Genomic DNA, 23,480 nt, shown 5'->3' with positions numbered 1-23,480 from the left:
TGCACCATTCATCTCAGCTGAGCCAGTAGAGTCTCTGCAGCTGCTAACCGTGAGATCTGTTTTAGCCCCTGGCTTGCCAACCAGCCAGCAGTGGCTGCTTTTACTGCCTGCTGCTTTACAGGGAAATTTTATTTCTTCTTTTCATCCATGTGCTTAGCATCTACAGAGAATTCACCATGGCATAGCTCTGTTAACTGGGGCAGAGCAACCTGGAACTAGAAGAAAGAGAAAGGGAAGAAATGGAGGTAGAATGGGTGGGAATAAAGAAGGGGTGAGGAAAGCAGACCAGAGAGGTAATTTTTAGATAGGTGTGTGGACATTTTTCAGTTTGCATGCAACCTCCATTTCCCCTATCAGTAGAATAACCAGACAAAGGTATAGCGATGGTCCTTGGTCAACCTAGATCTTCCTGCTTTACTATTAGAAATCAATATAATCTGCACTTGTATTACGCTGCACAGTATTTTTTTCTAATGAGAAACAAATTAACATACTGGTGTTTAATACCTACAACAAAAATGATAATAAACATATGTGTGAAGTAATGAATAAAGCAGTTATAAAACCATAGGTGCTGACACCATAAAAATAATTTACTGTTCCCTGAAAAATATGGTTATCCCTGCTGTCCACTCCAGTCAGATGCTTAAGTGAGCACTCTAGAGTTTTGCGTTTTAGCACCCTGCAAGAGTGCAGGCCCCAATATTACTATGTTTTTGATAGTAACTGCCATGCCGTTAAAAATGTAACTGAACAAGAGATGCAGTACTGGGATTCAGTTGCATGTTACTGTAATATTAAGTTGATTGATTTGAAATGCAGTCTTATGACTGTGCTTGTACTTCATCATGTGGTTTCCTAATATGCAGCTATTCTGCCTGCCCTGTGTGTAATGTTTGCCAATACATTATCCAGCTTGGGCAGCTGTATATATGTCAAATGACTGCTCTGCCTGTGACCACCTGGTGTGCTTTCCTTTGTGCTTTTGCATCACTTTCTGGATCCTAGTCTTTAAAGGAAATGCTGCTTTAATGCTTGTTTGTACCTGTCACCCTGCATTAGGCTTGCTAGTCACTTTGTGACAAATGAAGAAAAAAATTCCCAGCAGATTAGAGTAGTCCTACTTTTATTCCCCTGTTAATTCACCATTATGGAAAGAGGCTTTATCAGTTATTAAAAATGTTGATTTTCATCTGTGTTCCTTTGCCAATCTGTATCTTTGATTTTCCACAGCCTATAAAAGTGATTTAGTGAGGTAATTCCCTTGTATCAGATACGTTTCCTCATTATTTCATGTTTCAATATAATTTTTTATAGCTATAACCTCTGTAATAATTACTTCTGGTTTCCTGAAAATATCTAAAATATACACAATACAGCAGTATTTCAATCAAGTCCTGTCCACCTTGGTTAATTTTATTACATTGAGGATCCCTGTAGAGGGCTTGTTGCCTTAACTTTTAATGTTCTTTTCCCTAATATAAGTTTAAAATTCTGCAGAGACCAGCTTGTCATAAAGCAGAAAAACAAAGAATAATTAACACTTGAGGTTAGTTTTATCATAGAATCATAGAATGATTGGGGTTTGAAGGGACCTCAAAGATCATCTAGTTCCTGCCATGGGCACTAGACCAGGTTGCCCAAAGCCCCATCCAACCTGGCCCTGAACACTTCCAGGGATGGGGCATCCACAACTTCTCTGGGCAACCTGTTCCAGTGCCTCACCGCCCTCACAGTAAAAAATTTCTTCCTAGTATCTAATCTAAATCGACCCTCCTTCAGCTTAAACCCATTACCCCTTGCCCTATCACTACCTGCCCTTGTAACCAGTCCCTCTCCAGCTTTCCTGTAGCCCCCCTTCAGGTACTGGAAGGCTGCAATAAGGTCTTCCTGAAGCCTTCTCTTCTCTAGGCTGAACAAGCCCAACTCTCTCAGCCTGTCTTCATAGGAGAGGTGCTCCAGCCCTCTGATCATCTTTGTGGCCCATCTCTGTACTCACTCCAACAGCTCCATGTCTTTCTTATGTATCATATGTATCTGCAGTATATCCACAAATATTAGGATTTTGTAGTATGTTAACCAGTGTGCAAACACAACAACAGTCACACTATATGGCACATGCTCAAATGTTGTTAGGGTTGAATGACAGGATATATGATTTATAGTCTAAATGCAAAATTCTTCTTGGCCAGTTACACATCTGTGTTGTGTCTAGATTGCTACAGTTTCTGTGATTCTGCCTCTGCTGCAACCTAGAAGCATTTTAGACCTAAATTTTCTCATATGCACAGTCCTTTGGAAATCATAAGTGCAACTCAAGCAAGTAGAGTTGCCTTAAAACTTGCAGGACCAAAAGTAAAATAAATTATACAAGACCAAATTCTGTTCAGTATCATAGGCAACCTGCGCTAGTCTGCCACAATTTCAAGTGGATGTTCAGCTCTTTCCATTATCTGGGGGTCCATTTGAATTGTAATTTCAAAACATTTTATCCTAAAGAGAAAAATATTGACCTGAGTAAAATTCTTGATATATTTATTCTTGGTCTGGTGGCTCTAGAGGAGATGTTTTAAAATTTACTTTATACTTCTTTCTTCCAACATTATCATTCTCAATAAGTGCTATGTAACTTTATGAAAACAAATCTTTTTTTTTTCCATTTTACTTAGCCAGGTATCCAAACTGGGTTTTGTATGAGTGGTGAGAATTATTCTTTCTGTACAGAAAGCCTTTGCACCCTTCCTAGATGAAGTGCATATACGTATATGTTAAATAATATATTAGCTGAAAGAACGCGTCTGGAGCTACTGTTTTTCACCCTGCTGCGTTACCTTTGCCATTCAGTACTCCATCACCATGCTTAAACCAGCATCATTTTAATGATGCACATACACTAAGCTGACAAAGTTGCACTCTGTTTCAGGTATTATATATCACTGTGATCTGACCAAAGAGGAGCTGGAGCCAAGAGTTTTCCAGGAGGTGACTGTGAAAGGATTTGATCCTTCAGTTTACCAGACAATTCAGGTAATAAACATGAATCCTACTGTCTTACTGTAATCACATAAGAGTTAACAAAATTGCACTTGGCTAAGGATGAGAGTGCTTTGATTAGCTCCTGAGTGGCAGGTCTGTGTACACTCTGAAGGAATTCCACCAAGTCTTGTTTAGGGAGGTTGGAAGATGCCACTGCAAGTAACAAAGCAGGCTCAATCCTCAGTCATTGTATGTTCTGAGGCAATATGTCCTGTAATTTTTCCCCATGCTATGGTATTCTTTGATATTTGTTTTAATGTCAAGCTACTGCTTTTCCATGTTTCTGTATTTGTTTCACCAGGGCAACTTGCCGTGACTCCGGTAGGCAACTGTGTGATAGGTCAAGGCTTAAGAAGGCAGTGGGAGAAACAGAGGAAACTTGGAATAGCCAGTCGTCTTCCCAGCACTTCTGCAGTATTCCAGGGTCCACTGGAGAAGTGGCAACAATAGATAAAACACTTCTACCTCCACCACTCTTGTATAAAAACAGTGATGATTTTTGCCACAAGTTCATACTGTGGATATCTGTTAAGACCTCAAGAAGAAATTGGGAGGAAAGAGGGAAATGCATTGATTCATTTGTAGCTGGCATCAAATACGAAATTTGCCATAGAACTGTGAAAGGTCTTAACCATGATTATTTGGAAGGAAAGCAGGAAAATATCTAGCCATGTGAGCAGAAAAATCTTGTTTGTTCATGCTGTAGGAATTTCCCATTTTGTCCACCTTTCCAAGAAGTGCCGTAGTGTATTGTGTTCACTAACACATCAGTGCGGTTACACTCAGAGCACCTCTCTTTGATTTCCCTGAGAGCGGGATGAGACCCTTTGCTTGCAATGCCAGCACAACTAGAACAAGGAGCAAAAGATAAAAGCAATTTCACATACATACATACATACATACATATAAGCCAGTAACATTTCTAATGTAAAACCCTATGAAGCAATTATTGTACAGGTCTAACAGCTTTTAATATAAGATGTTTAAACTATTTGGGATAGGGACCCTTCTGTTTTATCTGTACACTACCTGGTACTGTAGGGTCTGGGTCCATCGGACGTTGCTTCAGTACTTAATAAATAGTAGGTTAGCACACGGAAATATTCTGTTTTAACTGTTTCCTAAGGCTGTAATGATTGATTGAGACTCCATGAATAAAGAACTAAAAGACAAGCATATTTGTCTGTGTAGCACAGTTTCATGAAGAACAGGTCTTATCAAATATACCTGCTGCCTCTTGGGAGGGCAAGATTGCATGGATGGTATATAAAGCCATCAAAGACTCAAATTTCCCAGGAGGCTTTTTGCCATCATAAAACAAAGGCCCCTGGATTTAAAAGTTTGCACAAGTGGAATTAAAATTACGGACATAGATGGTCTACAAGCTGGTTCTGTGAGATGTGAGCATGGGGAGAAATTAGTGAGGTCTTTCCTAGCAAGGTCTAATGCCATTCAGTAAATTCTCCAGGAATCTAGATAATAAAGTCTTTGCTGATAAATACTTGGAGTCAACAAAGATGGGCAGGAAACAAAGACAGACAACAGGTTACTGATTTATAATGATGTGAACTGTTTATTAAATGGTCCTGTTATGACAATCTGCAATTCAGTATAGCCAAGTGAAGGTAATGCATCTGGGAACCAGGGAAGGATTTATCCTGCTTCAAAATCTGAAATCAGGTCAGTTGTGGCAACTGATCTTCCAGAGCTCCCTTTGCAATTCCTGGAAGGCCATAAGCTGCATCTACAGTAACAAGTAGTGTGGCGTAATAATCAGAGGAGTGAAGTGGCTTGTGCTGAGGATCCAGTGTCCATTTTGAGAGTTTTACTTTGGACTAGCTGTAGTCCTGTCCTGTGAACTGAATTTTCGTTATCAGTTGAAGTACTTTTGGTGCACTCCTGAAGTGTATCTGCTAGTTGAGTTTCATCAGAAGGAATCCAGTCTGCATACACTGAAACATCTGTGCAGTGGGAAGTGAAGTGAGAGTGGTGAGACTTGCTTTAGAACCACACTTTTGTTTTGAACCGAAATGCTATTGCAGGTGCACCAAAGGCTCAGACAGATATCTCCATTTAGTAGCGTGGAGACTACTTTGGAGATGCCTATTCTTCACACATAAGTGAAGGCGTGTAAGAATTAGCTAAGTTTAAGGTTTATAACAGTTAAGAGAAATTACTCCTATGGAAAAAACAGTGTAAGCTGCAGATGATACGGAACAGGTTCAGGAAAATACAGGGCTTTTCGTAGACAACTGCTTTGACCTCATAACAAGTATTGTGACTGAGAAGATTATGCAAAATATATGTTTTAAGTAGTAAGTGATCTTTCCACTAAACACAGTTTCGGTTAGCCCCTGATAAAATACTATGTCCTGGTCAGCACTTTAAGGAAGATATGGAACTTCTAGACAGAGTTCATAGAAGTTTGTTGAAATCATAGAATCATTTAGGTTGGAAAAGACCTTTAAGATCGTCGAGTCCAACCATTAACCTAGCACTGCCAAGTCCACCACTAAACCATGTCCCTAAGCGCCACATCTACACGTCTTTTAAATACCTCCAGGGATGGTGAATCAACCAAAATAATGAGGAGTCTAGAAAAAGTCATTGTGATGCTTAGCATATTTAACACCTGCAATTTATAGAAGAAATATTGGAGGGTGGATGAATTATTTTATATGTAGGATTTTGCATCTATAGAGTAAGATTAAGAGTGGAATAGAGGATTTTTCTTTCTATAGACAAAGGTATAGGAAGATCCAGTGTCTGAAATGGAACTTAAATAAGCTTAGCCTGGAAAAAAGGTGAAATGACCGAGGAGATACAGTTAAGCAACAGTGTGACAGCATGTCTTGGGGTCTTTGAAAGGAGAGTAGATATTTTTCTTAATCTCTTATTTATAATTTTGCCTCTGGCACATACACAGGGCAGGTTCTTGAAAAGTGTGAAGACAGTAGTGTGTGTGCTTGAGGTGGTTGTAAACAGCCCCATCTGTGTGTCTCTGCATCTCCAGACAGAAATAAGTGTGTTGTAGAGTACAGTTTGCTGAAAATATTCTCACAGAGAATGTGTTTTCACTCCTTCACTCAAATTCATTGAGGGACTTGCACAGGATAACTTCAGGGCATAGTGAGCTGAAAAAGAGAAAGAAAACATCATCCTCTTTAGGAAACTGCCATCAAACTCAGACGGATAATAATGGAACACAAATACCCATGTAATTAAAAAGGGTTTAGAAGGGGTTGCCTTAAATTAGAAATAATGTCTTTTTCTAGTAAATCAAATTTTATGAAATAAATGTCTGGAAAAACAAAATCTCATTTTACATTTAAATCAATTACATGCTAAAATAAGGTAAAGTAGAACAGTAATACAAATAATTTCAAGGAGGAAGCATGCTGTTGCTATGCCCTTGGAAACCTTCACTTTGTAACTCACTGGTAGAGCTTCACTGCTAGGCAGTAATGGGGTGGCAGTCAATATCAATGTTTCTGGTTTTCTCCTTAGATGCTCCTGCTCAGTACCAGCTCTAGGGAGATAGGACCTGTGCAGTTACACTGGGGTCAGTGCTTAGAGCACTCTTGGCTCACCACTCATCCAGTTTTGCCTTTTATCAACAAATGATCTCAGTGTGGCAACATCTTGGAAATTAGTTTCTCCTATCATTCAGATCCATGGAGAAATCTCAGCTGAGCTGAGAGAGAGACTGTTTGTCAGGGCCAAGGCTGGGACTGCCTGGTCATCTTTGTAGTAACTCAGCCTGCCAGTGCCAGGCTCCGGTCCTCCTCTCCATTTGTGGAGTCCCACTTGGACCCTTGATGACGCTTCTGCTTGGAGGAGGGAAAGGGTTGTGGCAGCTTATGAAAGTGATTTAGAAATGGTTGTCAGCCCAGATGATAGCCTTGCATAGCCATTGCAAAACTCAAGCAACATTGCTGGGAATTGTGAAGGAAATTCAGAATTAAGAATGCAAGAAACGTACTAAGAATGGGCAAAGATTGCTAATAACAGGAATGAGCACAACTGCAGAATTTATTTAATGATTTTAATTTCCATCAGAATTACTAAGTAATAAAGAAAAATGTCACTGACTGTGTCCTGATCCATGTCCTTAATGAAAGGCAGGTCTCCTGCCAAGGTTCTTCCTTTATTCTTGCATACCTGAAGAAATCCCTACTAAGACTGGCAATCTTCCTAGCTTTGTCTGTATAGCATATATGAAACTTTAATGAGTTGTTCTTTAGTGGTTTTTGAACATAACTGAGTTAAGACAACGTGAACTGAAGTGTAAGGTGTCCTGCATATATGAAACCTGAATTAATGGCAATTGGAAAATGCCACAGTGCCTGTTTTTTGCTCTTTTGGATCCACTTTACAGTATTTCATAGATGCTGTGCAGTGCAAGTGTTGCCCAGTGACAAAGTTTACTACACTAAGTAAATTTATGGCAGAGCAGCTGCTTTGTAGTACCTGAGGTTAAGTTCTTACCCTTTGGCAGCCCAAAGTAAGAACAAATCAGCCTACTTACCTTGCACTGAAGGGAGAGCTGTTTGAACATACATTTACACCAGGGTACGGGCATGCACATAGGTTGTTGGCTGTATGTGACGCTCTGCAAGTGCATAGTCTAACTTACTGTGCAGTAGCTTGTGCATATGCCCTTACCTTAAAAGACTCCGTGTGACCTTCATGAAAAAGTCAGACTGTTTAAAATGCTTGCCACACATCAAAAATTTATCCTGGCTACTTTTCTTAAATGATATATAAAGTTGCGTTAATAACTTTTCCTCTGCCGAACGCTTCTTGAAATTTGTCTTTGCTTCCCTGCATGCTTCCATCCATCACAATGACAGACTTTTTCAGGAAATAGCCCAGGGTGGGTTTTACAGGAGGAAAAAACCACTTTTTCAGGAACTTACAAATGACACTTGCCATGAGCTTTTTACTGCATAAATAACTCAACTGCTGCTTTAAATAAAAAGCCTTTATTTTATCTTTACAAAGTTGCCAACTAAGTTCTTATATGCCTCTCCGTATTAACACCTCACAGTGGCACTTAATCGTGGATAAACAGTCATCTGGCCTGACTCACAACTCACTTTTAGGCTGATATGCGGGATTATAAGTGTTGAAATTGCAACAATAAGTGTTGTTTGGCTCCTTTTGCCATTCTTTGACTACCTTCCAGTATGGTCCTTAAAATAATCTGAGATGAACCAAAAATAGATGTTGCTATTGACAGATGCACTTTGAATTAGCTCTTGCAAAAGAACGGTGAAATTCGTAACACACCTTTGTTTTACAACTAAGCAGTGACTGCTGTTTAGATATTGTTGCAGAGATGAAAGTCTTAAAAAGGATGTTTCTTTTCTTGGGGCTGGGATTAATTTCCTCTTTCCTTTGCAGAAGTTATTTTTACAGGTGAAGTAATTTTCATGAGAAGTTTATTGTTTTATTATTCAGTCTTTCAACCCCATCTTCAAGCTCTTACAGTACTGATTTCGAGTTGTGAGTCATTGATAGACAAAATCTGTCTATAGTCATTCTAATTCCTAGTGGAACTTTACACCGTACAGTTTGGCACAGCAGTTAATCTCTGTTTCAGGAAACAGAGAGAAGATGAGTCAGGCTTGAGGTTGATTGGCAGAGTTGTGGGAGAAACTTGTGCACAGCACCTGCCCACGCTATTCCTGGATCTCGCCATTGCTGGTGGTATCATTCCGTGAGCATTAGATTCCCTTATTAAAATAAAAAGTAACAGAGGAAAGCAGTGTCCTGTGAAAGCTGTAGTGAGCTCAACCTGCTTAGCAATGCCCGAGCTGATATTATCACTGTTTTTTTTAGTGTGAATATAAAGATGGTCTTACGGTTGTTTCTTTCCCTTATCTAAGTATGTACGAACAGATCACTGGAGGTTGGAGAGAAATTCAGCAGCTCTGAATTTATATCTGTTGGGGAAAAGTACTCTCATACCAGAGAAGAGAGGCATGTACTTTTCATGTTGATTCTGAGCAGAGGCAAAGAATTCTCCTCTTTTCTTCAGGGGAGTAAGTTGTTTTGGCATCCTTTTCTTCCCCCTTCTGAGAATCCAGCACAGCCCAAAGGGGGTTGGTTTTTGAGTAGCTGGACTTTCTGCTTCTAACAATATTTGGGGTTTGAATCCTGCCTTGATCTCACAGAATGGGATGGTAGAATTAATACTTGGGGGAAACAAGTTGCTTTTTTTATTTGTTTCTGGTTTATTCCTTTTATTTCCTTGTGGTTCCATAGTGAAGTGAGGAAGAAATTGAACAACTATTCGGGGGGGGGCAGAATGTGAAGTAATGCACCAGTTTTAGTGCTTGCCACAGTGTGGCAGACACCTGCCCTCTTGCAGGGGGGGAACAAGCTTTGAGCTGCCTCCATCAGGGCTCCCAGGAAGAAGACTGAAGTCTTCAGCTCTGATCTCTGCCAGTGTTTTGGCAATGGCTGTGGTTTTGTCACCAAGACAACAGTCTCATTCTGGAGGACATCAACAAAATCACAGTGACAACTGTGGCAGTATTGGCTGTCTGCCGATGTGAATTTAGCATCTTACACCCTTGGCGTGTGGTTGTTACAAACATCGCTTTAATCTGCCATTACCGCTTCTAATTGCAGGTCAGTGAAAAATACTAACTGCAAATATAGTCCTCTAGTTTTAAGGCTCTGTATTTCTTGGAAGCCAAGAGATTGTATATTAAATATGTTACATATCTGCGGCCGCAGTGCACTCCATTTTGAGGGGGGAAATTGTCAGTGTGAAGGACTATGTCTAGAAGAGTATCAAGTGAAGGATTTCCCATAATGACTTTACATGCTTTTGAACTTTGAAATCCTTATGCCTGAGCAGAGGAGCAGCAGTTGGCTCTACACCCGTCGTATTTAAGCAGCCCTGTCCAGTGCACTTCAGATAATTTACATCAGTAATTCTGGCAGACTGTGATATTCCTTAAGTGTCTGGAGTTGGAACAAGAGCTCCATATTCCAAGTAAGAGGATGAAGTAATAGGATTTTGCATTGCTTTCTTCACAGATCCAGTTCAAATTCTGGTTTAGGGTCTAAACGTCTGGGATTGCTTTATCCCCTTCTTACATACCACAGAGGATTGCTACACAGTTTAGGATGTTGGGAGCTTTTGTTCAGCAGAATGCAGAACAATGGAAATGCGGTTTGGGATGGACCAGTACAGAACTGCTCTTAGGAGGAGTTAGCACAGTACTAGACCACACAGTGTGGAGGGATAATATAATATAAAAATGCCAGTGTCTCTGTTCATTTGAATTGGCATATAGGCTTTTAATACTAAATTGTTTCTGATTCTTTTTCTGCTAAGTGTGCAGGGAATTGAAGGGCTTCTTAAAATCTTAAGAGTCTGTAGAACCTTTATACTCAAGATGTTATAAAAACATTAATTTGTTTTAAGTCTACAAGTAAAGTGATTGCTTAATAGTGTAACTAAAATTCATTGTGAAATATATGCCTTAGTAGAACTTTTGTTTGAACTTGTAGTGATTTGTTTTCCAGTTTTCTAGCGAATGGAGATGTTAGTTGGTGTACTTGATCCCAAGCTGCATTCTGTGCTCCATTTCTTTTTCAGAATTTCTTAAAACATAAGGTTTTAAGAAAAAACATGGATTAAAACAGAGCTGTAACCATTGAACATAGTATAGAGAATCCCTTTTTACACACGGGAGTTTTAAACAACATCTTAAAGGAAAGTTTAACAGCCTCTCATGTCTTAAATGATTGCATTGTTAATTGTGACTAAAAAATAGTTTTGATTTTTTAGTGTAAATGCCTAAATACATTTTACTGTCAGGAAAAAGACATTTAAAATGTCATTCAGACACCTGAAACGTGTGTTTAAGCCTTCAGGATCTCAGCAGGTAGATTTTTCGCTGATACAGAGATATTAAAATGAGAATATTGTTGGAGTGAAAATGCTTGTTTGTTGTCCTCATTCTAAACAAATCACTGAAGATTTTTTCCCTTCTCTTTTTTTCTCTAGCTTTCATATTCACTCCCGTGATTGATCTCACCTCCAATAATTAACCATGAACACATTACTATTTTAATTAACTCCCTTACTCACAAGATAAGAAAGAATTCTATTTAATGATTCTCAGTGGGAATCTTCTTTCAACTCTTCTTCTCCCTTTTGTATAAGCATATCAGTGTTATTTCTCAAAGGTAGTGAGTATTATTAGCTTCATTCTACAGGATCAGAAACATTCAGAATGAAATTTGTCCATGATTGCACATTGATGATGTGTTGCACTGGGGATATGTTTTGGTGGTTTGCTGTTCTGATGGCGGTGGTTTGCTGCTCCTCTTTTTGCTCATCCTCAGAGCTGAGTCTTCAGATGTGGTCTGAAAACTTAATCAAGCCAGTTATTAAAGTCTTACACAAGTGGCAGTTCATAGAACTTCATCATCAATAAAAAGCCCCCACTCGTGATATCTTTAGTAGTATTAAATGCTGACAAAACTCCTCTTTTGATCAGTATGGTGTTTATGTCTTGCATAGGGCAGATTGAATGGCCAGTTCCATTGGTGGTGGAGGATCAAACACACAGGATGTTTCCACAAAAAAACAGCTTTGAAGCTTCTTTGTGGCTGTTCAATTCTTGCTCAGTTGTAAAAATGGAAAAAAAATCAGCATGCTAAGGACTGCATGTACAGTCCTCTACTGAAAGAAAGAAATGGTAGTTACCACTTTTCTTTTCTCTGTCCCTTTGTTGAGGCTAAATGTCAAACTTTGGTGTGCCAGCATTGTTCAGAATGAGCACTCCTCTGCAAGTGTGGGAATTTTTCTATCCATCTGCCCCCCCATTACTGTGCCTCATGGAGCCTACCCGGGAGGGTGTTAAATTGTGATGATAATGCTGCATTGAGGACAGATTGCTCTGGGACCGTAATCATTGGTTTTATTCACACAGCTGGCAAAAGATCATTAGATGATTGCAGTTGTCAGTCAGCACTGGTGTGAGCCAGCATTTGAGCCATTGATCTCTCAGGGAAACGCATTGAATTTCTTTACCAGGCCACCAAGGCAACCAGACTCTTCTGGTTGTCTTTTTCAGTATTGTGCTAGCAGTGTCATGGAAGCCTGTTGAGTAGTCATTAGGTTTCCAAAGAAGGGGACTTAGATATAGTAAGAGTTATATACACAGGTATATCTGTCTGCCACGGCATGGTTTTTATATTCGAGCAGATTTGCACTACAGTAGTAATTATAGTTGTTTACTTGTTAGTGAAGCCCATGCTACTTGAGAATAAAATACTGTGCACTCTGTTTACAGGTGTTTACACATCTGTAATATATATATGGGCAAGTTTTAAAATATTTTCTTTTTTGTTTTAATTCTAACATTTACATTTTTAATATTTAAAAATTTAAACCTTATTATGAAATTTAACTAGTACAAATTTTCAGTGCAAGCGGTGGATTTTTGAATGTTTATCTGTTCTCACCAGTTCTTCCTGTAGATTTTATTATATATGTGAACTCCCTGGATGGCCTTCACATCTCTCAGTCAGTCATGGTTTTGTGAAAGGTAGAAGGCAGTGAGAAGGGGAGGCACGTGTTCTCTCTCAGTCCCTTTGTCTTCTCCGCTTCTACTTTGGAAGCGTCTCTTCTTGAAATCATATAAAACATGGGTAAAAGCAATCTCAAAATATCATCTAATCCATTGCAGTCCCAAGAGGTAGGGTACTGGCTTTTCCTGCAAGAAGAGAGGAACCAGCTGTTACTGTCCAGGAGGTGATGTTGCAGTTGTGAACAGAAAAACCTGTGGCAGAGCTGCTGTAGTAACCAAGGGACAGAAAAACTGGGAAAGGGAAGAGCTGCGGTGCCTTACTGTGGTTGGAGGTGGCTGCGTGGTCAGGTACCCATGTCCCAGAGCTGGCCGTCGTGGCTACCAAGGCTAGAGATGCTGATCTGTCCTGGGCTCCATGGCAAGTCACTTCTGCCTGTACCATTCCTGACTGGCTTTTGTCTGCCTTGTGCTTAAAAGCCTCCAGTCTCCCTAGGCAATCTGTCCCAGTGTCTCACTGTATTTAGTGTTCAAAAGCTGTTGCAGGGAGTGGGGTGTCCGCCACAAGATCTCACCTAAATTCCCTTGCTGCAGTTGAAATGCATTGCTTTGTGTCTCTCGCAGGCATGGAAGACAGGTAATTCTCTTTCTAGTTACAGCAAACTTCTGCATAGAGACTGTCACCATGTGTCCCTGCATTATTTTTTTTCTTTAGACTGAAAAAACCTGCTTGCATTTTGTTCATTTTCTCTAGCGGATCGTATTTTCTGGGCCTCCTATCACTCCTCTTTCTTTCCCCGGAATCTTTTTAGATGGGCAGCATATGATGTGCCATGGTTTAAACTGAACACAGCACTCTAGCTGAGGCTTTGCAAATGTTGCATACAGCAGAAAGCATTACTTCATGTATCTTGCGAGTGAGACTTTGTCTTATATGTCCCAGGGTAGAGTTTGCCTTTTCCCTAACAAGGAGACACTTTGTTCAACTTCAGTTTGTTGTGTACTATAACTCCAAGATATTTTTCTGAAATTTTTTTTTTTGGTCAGTTGTTCCCTATCCTGTAGGTGACTGCACCGTCAGAGAGTGTGTTGCATTTCTGGCCTTACTGGGTTTCATTTTACTTTTTCAAGCAGTTTTGCCTTCTGTTTGTTGCTCCTTCCAAAAAGCACTCTCTTGTCCCCTCTTTTCTGCAGTGTCTCAGTGTTTCCTGTTAGCAATTAAGCTTCCCCGCAGCTCCATATTCCATTTAAATACTTTACAGTGGATGCATCTCTCATTCTGAATGGTGTCCCTGTAGGCTACCAGGGAACTGGGGTGTTTTCAGAACAGAAACGGCTCTGGCAGAGCTGGGAGGTTTGTGTTTCAGAGCTGCAAGCCTCTAAGCACACACAAGTTGGTAACTAGTTTATACAGTCATTTATTAGGCTTGGCATACAACTGATACACAGAGATTTAAGGTAGTACAACAGCCTGCAGAGAACAAAACAGAAAGTTGTTATTCCTTTATTCACTTGTGTTATCGCAGCACTTGGGAGTGTTAGTCATGGACCGCATTCACCAGTGTGCTGGATAGCACACAAATGCAGGCTATTGCAGGGCCCTTGGCAACCACAGTTTGAAAGCAGGACAGAGGAATAAATTGTGTTTGGAAGATTAATAATGATAACTATGCATGAACTACATACAGCAGACAAAAACAAATTAGAATTGGTAATATTTAAAACTAATGAAAAATGCAGATAAACTTCTGATATATAAATATGTGTGTGTGCATATATATGTATCTATATATCTATCACTGCAGCCCAATAAAATTATTCTTGCTGTCTTCACCCAGGGCCAAAACTGCTTGCTGGATTAGGATATTTTTTCTTGTTGTTGTTGTTAATTAACATTCATCACTATGGTGGAAAACAGATTAATAGAGTCGGGAGTGGTGAATATTAATGGAAAATAGCAATTTCAAATGTTGGTGAGATCTTACATAGACTTGCTTCAGACTTAGCGTGACTAAGTTGTTCAGAACCGAGGAGCCTCTGCAAAGTAAATGAGGCTGTGTGGCCACTGCAGCCTCTGCAGTTGAAAGGAAAAAACAAATGATAGCATATCGTACAAACTAAAGCTATGACACTTGCTTTCACTCCAGATATGATTACCTTAGAAAAGGATGCATATTAAACATGATGGTTGTATAAATAGTTAGGAGCAGTTCAGTTTGTACTGAGAAAATAATTTTTACTGAATAGAAATGAGAGGTTTTTGGAGAACCTCTCAAAGATTTATCTTCTATCAGTGTTCTGTGGCAGTCAAACCTCTTAGTAATATGTTGGTATTGCTGGGTGCTCTCAACCGCATAGTCTCCATCTATACCAAACACGGAAAAAATTTGCACTAATGACATCTAAGGCAGAGCTAAAAAAGCTTTTTAGTCAACAGCTTTTTATCTAGACAGGTTTGGTGTGGCGTTTTTTTCTGAAATTGTCCTTTACTATTGAAGAGATAGGACAAATTAAGCACATGCTGCTTCGATGAGTATCCAGAGAAGCAGTTGTCAACTTGTGTATGTGGAACACTCATGAGTGGGATCGTTCAGAAGACTTCTTTCATATCCACCTTCAGTATAAGATCAGAAGTAGTAAAAATTTAAAAATCAGGAAATCTTCAGGCATTGCAAAAGAATGTTTTTCTTCAAGGAAAAGGAAGGAAGGTAGCAGTTCAATTTCCACCCAGAAACAGTTCAGGCACTAACTATGTGAGTTTTTTCTGTGGGCTTTTGTCTGCCTATGATCCAGTACAAATTCATCAGTGCACAATTTTATTAAGGGTAATCTAGTTTGCATCTTCATTTAGCAGTTGATTTGATTTTATCAACACTGCCCAGAGGTACTGATAGAATATCATCTTTCCTTAGATTAATTATTTCTGCTCTGTCCTTCAGACATCTCCCAGGAAATTTATGGGACAAGGGAAGCCTCCTAGAAATATCATTATTATTCATAGTAACTAGTTTTTCAACTGTGTAGATGAATGATATCAAGAAATAGATGATTTCCTTAGTTCTGGCTTGCTGTACTCACAGATAGGGAAAAATTGATACATAAATTCTCCCTGACAGCTCCCTAAACTGCTTGCTTTTCAGCCAATTTGTTAATTATTTTTGAAAGTAATAGTGCACAGTGATCACTGCTAACGGCTGAAAATAGACAAGCTTCAAAGCTTGATGGTAGAATGCCTAAAATCAGGGAATCTTTTACCAATAGGAGCATCCCTGACTTTTTCCTTCCACTTATTGGTGATTTTTGAGTGCTAGCACTCACTGTAGTTGACTTTAGATGGTTAGACATTTGAGTTGTTGAGTGTGACTGTTAGCAGTTAAATTCCTTATGACTGATGATACAAGTTTGCTGAATTTTGCTGTCTTGTTCACATTTTGCCCAAGAAAGAAAAGATTGCTGCAAGCTGTCCTTAGTCTTATGGCTTTAAAAAACAAAAGGCGTTCCGACAGTATTACAGGGACGCATCAGCACACTTCATCGTGTCCTTGTTAAGTACCTGAAAGTCTTGCTATGACATCTGTCTGGAAATAACACCACCAAGTGAAATTTTTGCTGGGTTGCTTTATACTAGTTTTGTTTTATTTTTTTCCCTAAGTATTGTTACAACAGTGTCACAAAACCTCATTTTCATCATTCTCTTCTACTTCCTGCTACTCACTGGGTAATTTTTCTTCATCATGTAATGAGTACTGCAAGTCTGAAAACAATAGATGAGCCTGAAGTACTGTCTTCACAGCAAGGAGGTAATCACCAAGACACAACTGTTGAAATCAATAGCATCTGATCCTTAGAATTATTTTCTTCTAAGCTAGCACCCCAGATATTTTCTAGGACTTTAGTTTATCCTTGACTATTCTCAAGGTTTTGGGGGTTTTTTTCTTTGCTGTTTTGTTGTTTTTTTCAATCATGAAGGGGCAGAAATGGGTCACTTCAAATTCAAGCTTAAATCTCAGAAATTAAATTATTTGTAGCTATAATTGGAGTGAGAAGCCTCACATGGAAGTACTTCACAATACTTTTAAGTGACCTGTTTATTTCAGTGAGTTCTTCAGGGTAAATATTCACAGGATAAGTGATCTGGGACTGATTTTGAAACACGCATTGTCCGGTGTAGATGATCTCTGTTTCTCAAACCAAAGAGTAGGAATGAAGAGTATTGGCTATTTTTTTCAATATTGTACTAGCCACATACAGAATTTTTGTAGGTGTTTAGTGATTTATAGCGCCTCTGGTTTTGGGTAGCCAACTAGACATCTATAAACAGGATATGATTCTCTAAGGAAGAGAAAGCAAAGTGCTCTGAAATTGTCCAGCTATTGAAAGTCATAAATAAAGCTGCTTGGCAATGTGAGTGGAATGTGTGGGTCCTGTTGGGGCTTTGACACAAGCTGGGCACTTGACATCACCAGTGTCAAGATGGAATTTGTTCTGCACTAGAATTTTTGGATACTGGTTTACAGGTGAGGATCGAGCACCCTGAACAGTGTAGATGCCCCTGCATTAGGGAGAAAAAACAACAGGGATTTTGTCATCTTTTTGAAGCTTGTACAAGGTCAACAGCGGGGCTGTGTTGAGATAACCAAGCAAGATGGAGTCAGAAACAGAAAAGCTGAATTAACCAGTAACTGTTTGAGTGAATATATCTCTTTCTCAGCATGTTGAATTAGATGTGTGCACCTACCACAGTGTAAATAAGAATAGTTATTGTGGAGTAGCTTGCATAAGGTCAGTTCTCCCCCTTGCTTACCCCATGGTAAGTTGTCTCTACATTTTTATTCTTACTGTGTTTCTCATTACAACTTGAACTGATTTCCAGCACGGTGAAGATGAGTAGTGTTTGCTTTCTAATGCCTACACACTATTACAGTGAGTTGTCTCCTGTCAGAGCAGTTTTCTCAGTGAGGTAAAGCTTGATTTAATGAAAGAAATAGCACTAGCCAGCAGCTGTTACTTACGTTTTTATTTATAACAGCGTGCTACTTCCGTTGAGTCAGCCCTTTGCTTATCTCATGCTATACTACTCCATAGTAAGATATTTCTTGAATGTGTAAGCACAGAGGTAATTCAAGAAAGAGAATGTAACTTTGTCCCTGGGACTTTTTTCTGTTTAACATGACTACAATGTATATTTAACTCAGAAGGTAAATGCTACCTGTCTGATATCTATCTGTCTGTACACTGTACGCCAAGTTTTCTTTAAGGCAAGTTGATGAATGAAAAGGAGTAACTGTACATGACAGATGCTAATTATTCTGTTGCAGGAAGCTCTGAGATCCCTATGAAGGGTCAGAGGATAAACATTTAGAGAAGCAGCAGGAAGTCTATCAGGGTGCAAAAATGGAGTAGAGGGGTCTCATTGGATCCAATTTACCACTAAGGCTTTATTTTATGTAAAGAGAATGCTGCCATTTAACTAATTTAGAAAAGTGTCATTTAAAAGGAATTTCTGCCATGCCGGTCCTGCAGGATTTCTGAATTTTCAGCTGTATTTTTCTCTTGCTTTCCCCTTCCTCCTCCCACTACCCTGTGAGATACCTCCCTGCAGTCATTTGCAGCTGGGCAGCTGAACTTAGGAAGGAAGCATTTCTTCTAAAAGACCATCTCCTGGCACTTTGCCTCTGTCAGCATGAGGCTGCTTTTTGTCCTGGTGGGTGGTGAAACAATTATTTAGAAGCATAGATTCATAGAATCATTTTGGTTAGAAAAGACCTTTAAGATCATCAAGTCCAACCATTAACCTAGCATTGCCAAGTCCACCACTAAACCATGTCCCTAAGCACCACATCTACATGTCTCTTAAATACCTCCTGGGATGGTGACTCAACCACTCCCCTGGGCAGCCTGGTCCAGAAATTGTTCCTAATACCCAATCTAAACCCCCCTTGGTGCAGCTTGAGGCCATTTCCTCTTGTCCTATCCCTTGTTACTTGGAAAAAGAGACCAACACCCACCTGGCTACAACTTCCTTTCAGGTAGTCATAGAGAGCAATAAGGTCTCCCCTCAGCCTCCTTTTCTCCAGGCTAAACAACCCCAGTTCACTCAGCTGCTCCTCATAAGACTTGTGCTCTAGACCCTTGACCACCTTCATTGCTCTTCTCTGGACACGCTCCAGCACCTCAATGTCTTTCTTGTAGTGAGGGGCCCAAAACTGAACACAGTACTTTTCTTCTAAAAGGTTTCTTGATTTTTTATCATAGCACTTTTGCAAAGATCTGTAGTGGGTGTTCTTCTTTCTGGGTTTTACCTGCATGAATTTTTACTATACTGAGTTACTTTGGCCCCTGTCCAGTTCTGTATTAAGCAAGCTTTACACACAATTGCTTTGAAGCTAATTTAAGAGACTTAAAGAAGACTGAAGAAGCTTCCCCTCCAAAGAAGGGAAACTTCAGATCCTGTGGATTTGTGTAGTGATAATAGTTCTCTGTTACTTCTCCTGACTTCTGGTTCATCCTGTTTGTGGGAGTACAAAAACTGGTGGTTAGCAAGAGCTGCTCTTATAGGTGGCCATTGGCTCACTGCCAGAGCTGTCCATGGGGCCGCTGGTGGTCTTAGACTTTGGTCCATGCCACTGCTGCAATAAATAAGGCTTGTGATGTGCTATGTAGTCTTTAGCCCCAGGCTGGTATCAGGTTTTATGTAAGGTCAGAGGCAATGAGGGATTGCACAGACTGTGGGGAGGTGGTGTGCAAGGCAGCACCTGATTCTGTTTGAATCATAGAATCACAGAATGGTTTGGGCTGGAAAGGACCTTAAAGATCATCTAGTTCCAACCCCCCTGCCATGGGCAGGGACACCCTCTACTAGACCACGTTGCCCAAAGCCCCATCCAGCCTGGCCTTGAACGCTTCCAGGGATGGGGCATCCACAGCTTCTCAGGGCAACCTGTTCCAGTGCCCCACAACCCTCACAGTAAAGAATGTCTTTCTAACATCTAATCTAAATCAACCCTCCTTCAGCTTAAACCCATTACCCCTTGTCCTGTCACTACCCTCCCTGATAAACAGTCCCTCGCCAGCTTTCGTGTAGGCCCCTTCGGGTACTGGAAGGCTGCAATTAGATCTCCCCGGAGCCTTCTTTTCTCCAGGCTGAACAACCCCAACTCTCTCAGCCTGTCATCATAGGAGAGGTGCTCCAGCCCTCTGATCAGCTTCGTGGCCCTCTGATCAGCTTCGTGGCCCTCCTCTGGACTCACTCCAACAGCTCCCTGTCTCTCCTGTACTGGGGCCCCCAGAGCTGGACACAGTACTCCAGGTGGGGTCTCACAAGAGCAGAGTAGAGGAGGAGAATCACCTCCCTCAACCTGCTGGTCACGCTGCTTTTGATGCAGCCCAGAGTACATTTGGCTTTCTGGGCTGCAAGTGCCCACTGCTGGCTCACGTTGAGCTTCTCATCAATCAATACCCCCAAGTCCTTCTCCTCAGGGCTGCTTTCAGTCCATTCCTCGCCCAGTCTGTAGTCGTGCTTGGGATTGCCCCAACCCATGTGCAGAACCTTGCGCTTGGCCTTGTTGAACTTCATGAGGTTTGCACGGGCCCACCTCTCCAGCCTGTCAAGGTCCCTCTGGATGGCATCCCTTCCCTCCAGCGTGTCGACCACACCACACAGCTTGGTGTCATCGGCAAACTCGCTGAGGGTGCAATCGATGAGGCTTCTGCCCTGGCATCTCAAGGAGAGGACTTCTCCTTGCCTATCACTGCTGAAGTTTTCAGACTTGCTAGTGTGAAGCCAGGGTCTTTGTGACTTGCCTTCCTGAAGTGCTGAGTACCGGCTTGTCAGTGGGAGGTGTTGCTGTGTAGCATTGTTCAGCCTCAGGCGCCATTCTCTCTTTACCTAAATACAGGTTTGAAGACCCTGATGCCACCGTCTGTGTAAGATGGTAAACTCCAGGGACTACTCCCTTAAGTTTACTCTTCCATTCGTCTTTCAAAGATAGTTGTGTGGGATTTTTAAACTGGTGAGCCTTTCACAAAGCATTTGTGATGTTTGGGAAAACGTAAGCAACGTTAAGTAATTTACTATGAATTCCTTATGCTTTTCTTCCCCAAACCTCAAAACACAAATGTCGGTGTAAGTGTGATGAGAAATCTTAATTTCACGCTTAATGAAGTTTCACTTTATGTGCAACTGGATGCTTGAAACGCAGTTCCAGGAAATAAAAACTGAAGTAGTTGTTCGCTTTGATCAACCGCTCAGCACAGCCATGGGTGCTTCACTTGTACCTGAGTCTGCTGGCACTTGACAGGACACGGTCCATCTCTAGCCCTGCCTGTAATGTTGTGGTGGCCACTAGTGGAATCACAGCAGTCGTGGGTGAGGGCAGCCGTTCTTACCTAGAAGCAGAAAACACTTGCTAAATTTCACAAGACTGCTACATCCTGTATTTGTTTCAAATGAAGAGGAATTATCTCAGTAAAATTACTATAGAAGACATTGGAACAAACCTCATTTTAAAGGCATTGTCTTGGTGTTATTAAATCTAAATTATTGAAGACGCATTTGTAATCGGGAGTACTCCAGCATGATTTATATGCTTTTTCAGTTACGTTTTGTAAAATTCTTTGGCATTTTGCACAATGGATGTCAATCTAATGACAAATGTAACTCTTACCTGGTTTTGATCAAGCACAGAAAGACATGGAAAGAATTGATATCTCTGGTATGCACTACCTAATCTTGAAAGAATGGTTGAGAGCAACATATTTAGAATCATTAGTGGCTTTCTAAGAATAATTAGCCTACTGTGACTTAGGGGGTGTTTTCAAGTCCCAGAAGTCAAAGTTTCTTTTCATATGTAAAATTCATATATTATCTGCAGGAAATAATTAGAAATCATTCTTTCTGAAAAGCCAAACTAATCACTTTTTAATTGGATTTTAATTCTCTTTGCCATTAATGAACGAGTGAGAAAAGTTACAAAAGATTTCTAGACATTCAGATATTGTTCACAGCTTAAAAATATATGCCTTAAACCTGTTTGGATAAGATTTTTTTGGTTTTTTAAATCTATGTTTTCCAGCAGTATTTCAAAATCTGTGTTGAATCTTAACTTTATAAGGTTAATTTTAAAACCATTCAAGTTTGGAATGGGTTTTTGCTTAGAAGGATTTTTGGCTTTGTAAAAGGAGATTTCAGGTGCACATGCACTTTTTTCCTGAACAATTGTAATTGCATACATCTTTTAATCTCTCCAGTATATAAACAGAGAAAACATTTCTGAAAGGGAGAAAAGTGAAACTGAATACTCACAAATTGCTGAGTTTTTTAATTTTTAAAAATGGAAGTTTCTATTCAGTTTCAGTAGTTTCAGGTATTTTTAATTATGTGCACAATGTGAGTATTCAGGCAGATTAGTTTTATTTCTTTATTTGTTGTGATGATTGGATCGCTTCCTTTAATATTCAAAGATATTGATTTCATATTTACTCACAAGAGAAGTGCGTAGTGATGATTGCCCAGACTATTTCTAGTTCTGTGTGTAAGTCTCAGTGTCTGGCTATATTATCTCTACAGACAAATGAAAGAAAAACTTTGTCTTCGACCTCTCTCTTTCAGATCCTCTTAGCTTTTCAAAAGCTAAAATACTTAGGTTTGCCTCCTGGTGACTTGAGGGTAGAGAGGATGCTTCTTGTCACTGCAGAGGCCAAAGTGGATAAACTTAGAGTCTTTCTGAATTTAGGTCTGTGTCTACAGTGCTGGCTGATTGTTCCCCTCTTCCCCAAGTGAAGATTCACCTAACATAAATACTGCACATTTAAAGCAAATAATAACTAGGAGATCAGAGACTGAATGTATAGGATTTTTCTATCCTACTTAACTCCTAAGTCAATTTACAAATCCTGTCACGCAGCCATTAACTGTATTGACTTGTAAAACTTACTCTGTAAACTGTCTTAGAAATAAACTTCCATTTTCTTTTTCAGGTGAAAATGGAATGTAAATTGCTTTCAAGTGCTAACATTTAGAATAAAAATTAAAAAAAACCAAAACCAAAAAAAAACACCCAACCACCAACACTGTATAAATATATAAGTATGCACTAAAGAAGAATGACTAAGATTATGTAGCTTATATAGCTTAATCTTCACGTAGTTTATAGTAATGAGTAATTGTGTGAACAGTGTTGTTTTCTCCCTGGGTCATAATAAGAAGAATAGGGGCTATAAATTTATGCCTCAGGTTCCAGCATCTGAATTGAAAGTGATTCTTTCTGGCACTGAGACCCCTCTGCCGTGTGACAGATAGGGACATTAGTGTGAGCTGAAGTTAGCTACAACTATTTCAGGGCTGCTGTACCGCTCCAGCGGCATGCTCCTAGAATAGTACGAAGGGTTGCATGCAGCAGGAGTGCCCTGTCAAGCAAACAGCATTGCTGGTGCATTCCTAGAGGCCAAAAATAATTATTTTTAGCATGTCCCTCCTGAATGATGAGTTTCATCATTCATAACAATGCCTGAAGCATTGTCCCCAATCCTCTTCCCTCCAAAATCACTTTGCTAATTTGTCCTCTTATGTGTGCTGTAGTCACATGAGAGTATTTGAAAATATATGAGCAGTGAGTAATATAATGTGGCCAGTACAAGTGGATCACTCCTAGCTGCGATAAAGCAGAAAACAGTAGTATCCTTTTATGAGCATTTACTCCTGTAAAAGCTGACAGCTTCTAAAATTAGGCATGAAATACCATGATGGGAAATTCTTCTTTTTAGGGCTTGCCCTTTCCAGTTTACCTTAATCTTTGAGATAGAAGCACGTCCCTTTATTGGTTACATGAATAAACCATTGGACTTGCTTCAGAGATAACACCTGATTTAAAGGTGAGATTGAATCAC

At 40.0% G+C, this 23,480-nt stretch overlaps 1 protein-coding gene across 2 annotated transcripts in view; it reads left to right on the top strand.

The window, feature by feature from the left end:
* The window catches only part of PREP (prolyl endopeptidase), a 114,666-nt gene that overhangs the window by 68,532 nt on the left and 22,654 nt on the right, over positions 1-23,480 (top strand). For both annotated transcript variants that reach the window (XM_075747795.1, XM_075747797.1), the window contains exon 10: positions 2,924-3,027. In XM_075747795.1, coding sequence (XP_075603910.1) covers positions 2,924-3,027 — 104 coding nt within the window. The remainder of the gene's footprint in view (positions 1-2,923; positions 3,028-23,480) is intronic.

This window comes from Balearica regulorum, chromosome 3 (genome assembly GCF_011004875.1).
Source record: "Balearica regulorum gibbericeps isolate bBalReg1 chromosome 3, bBalReg1.pri, whole genome shotgun sequence".
Taxonomy (NCBI): domain Eukaryota; kingdom Metazoa; phylum Chordata; class Aves; order Gruiformes; family Gruidae; genus Balearica; species Balearica regulorum.
This window is presented reverse-complemented; position numbering and strand designations above follow the sequence as displayed.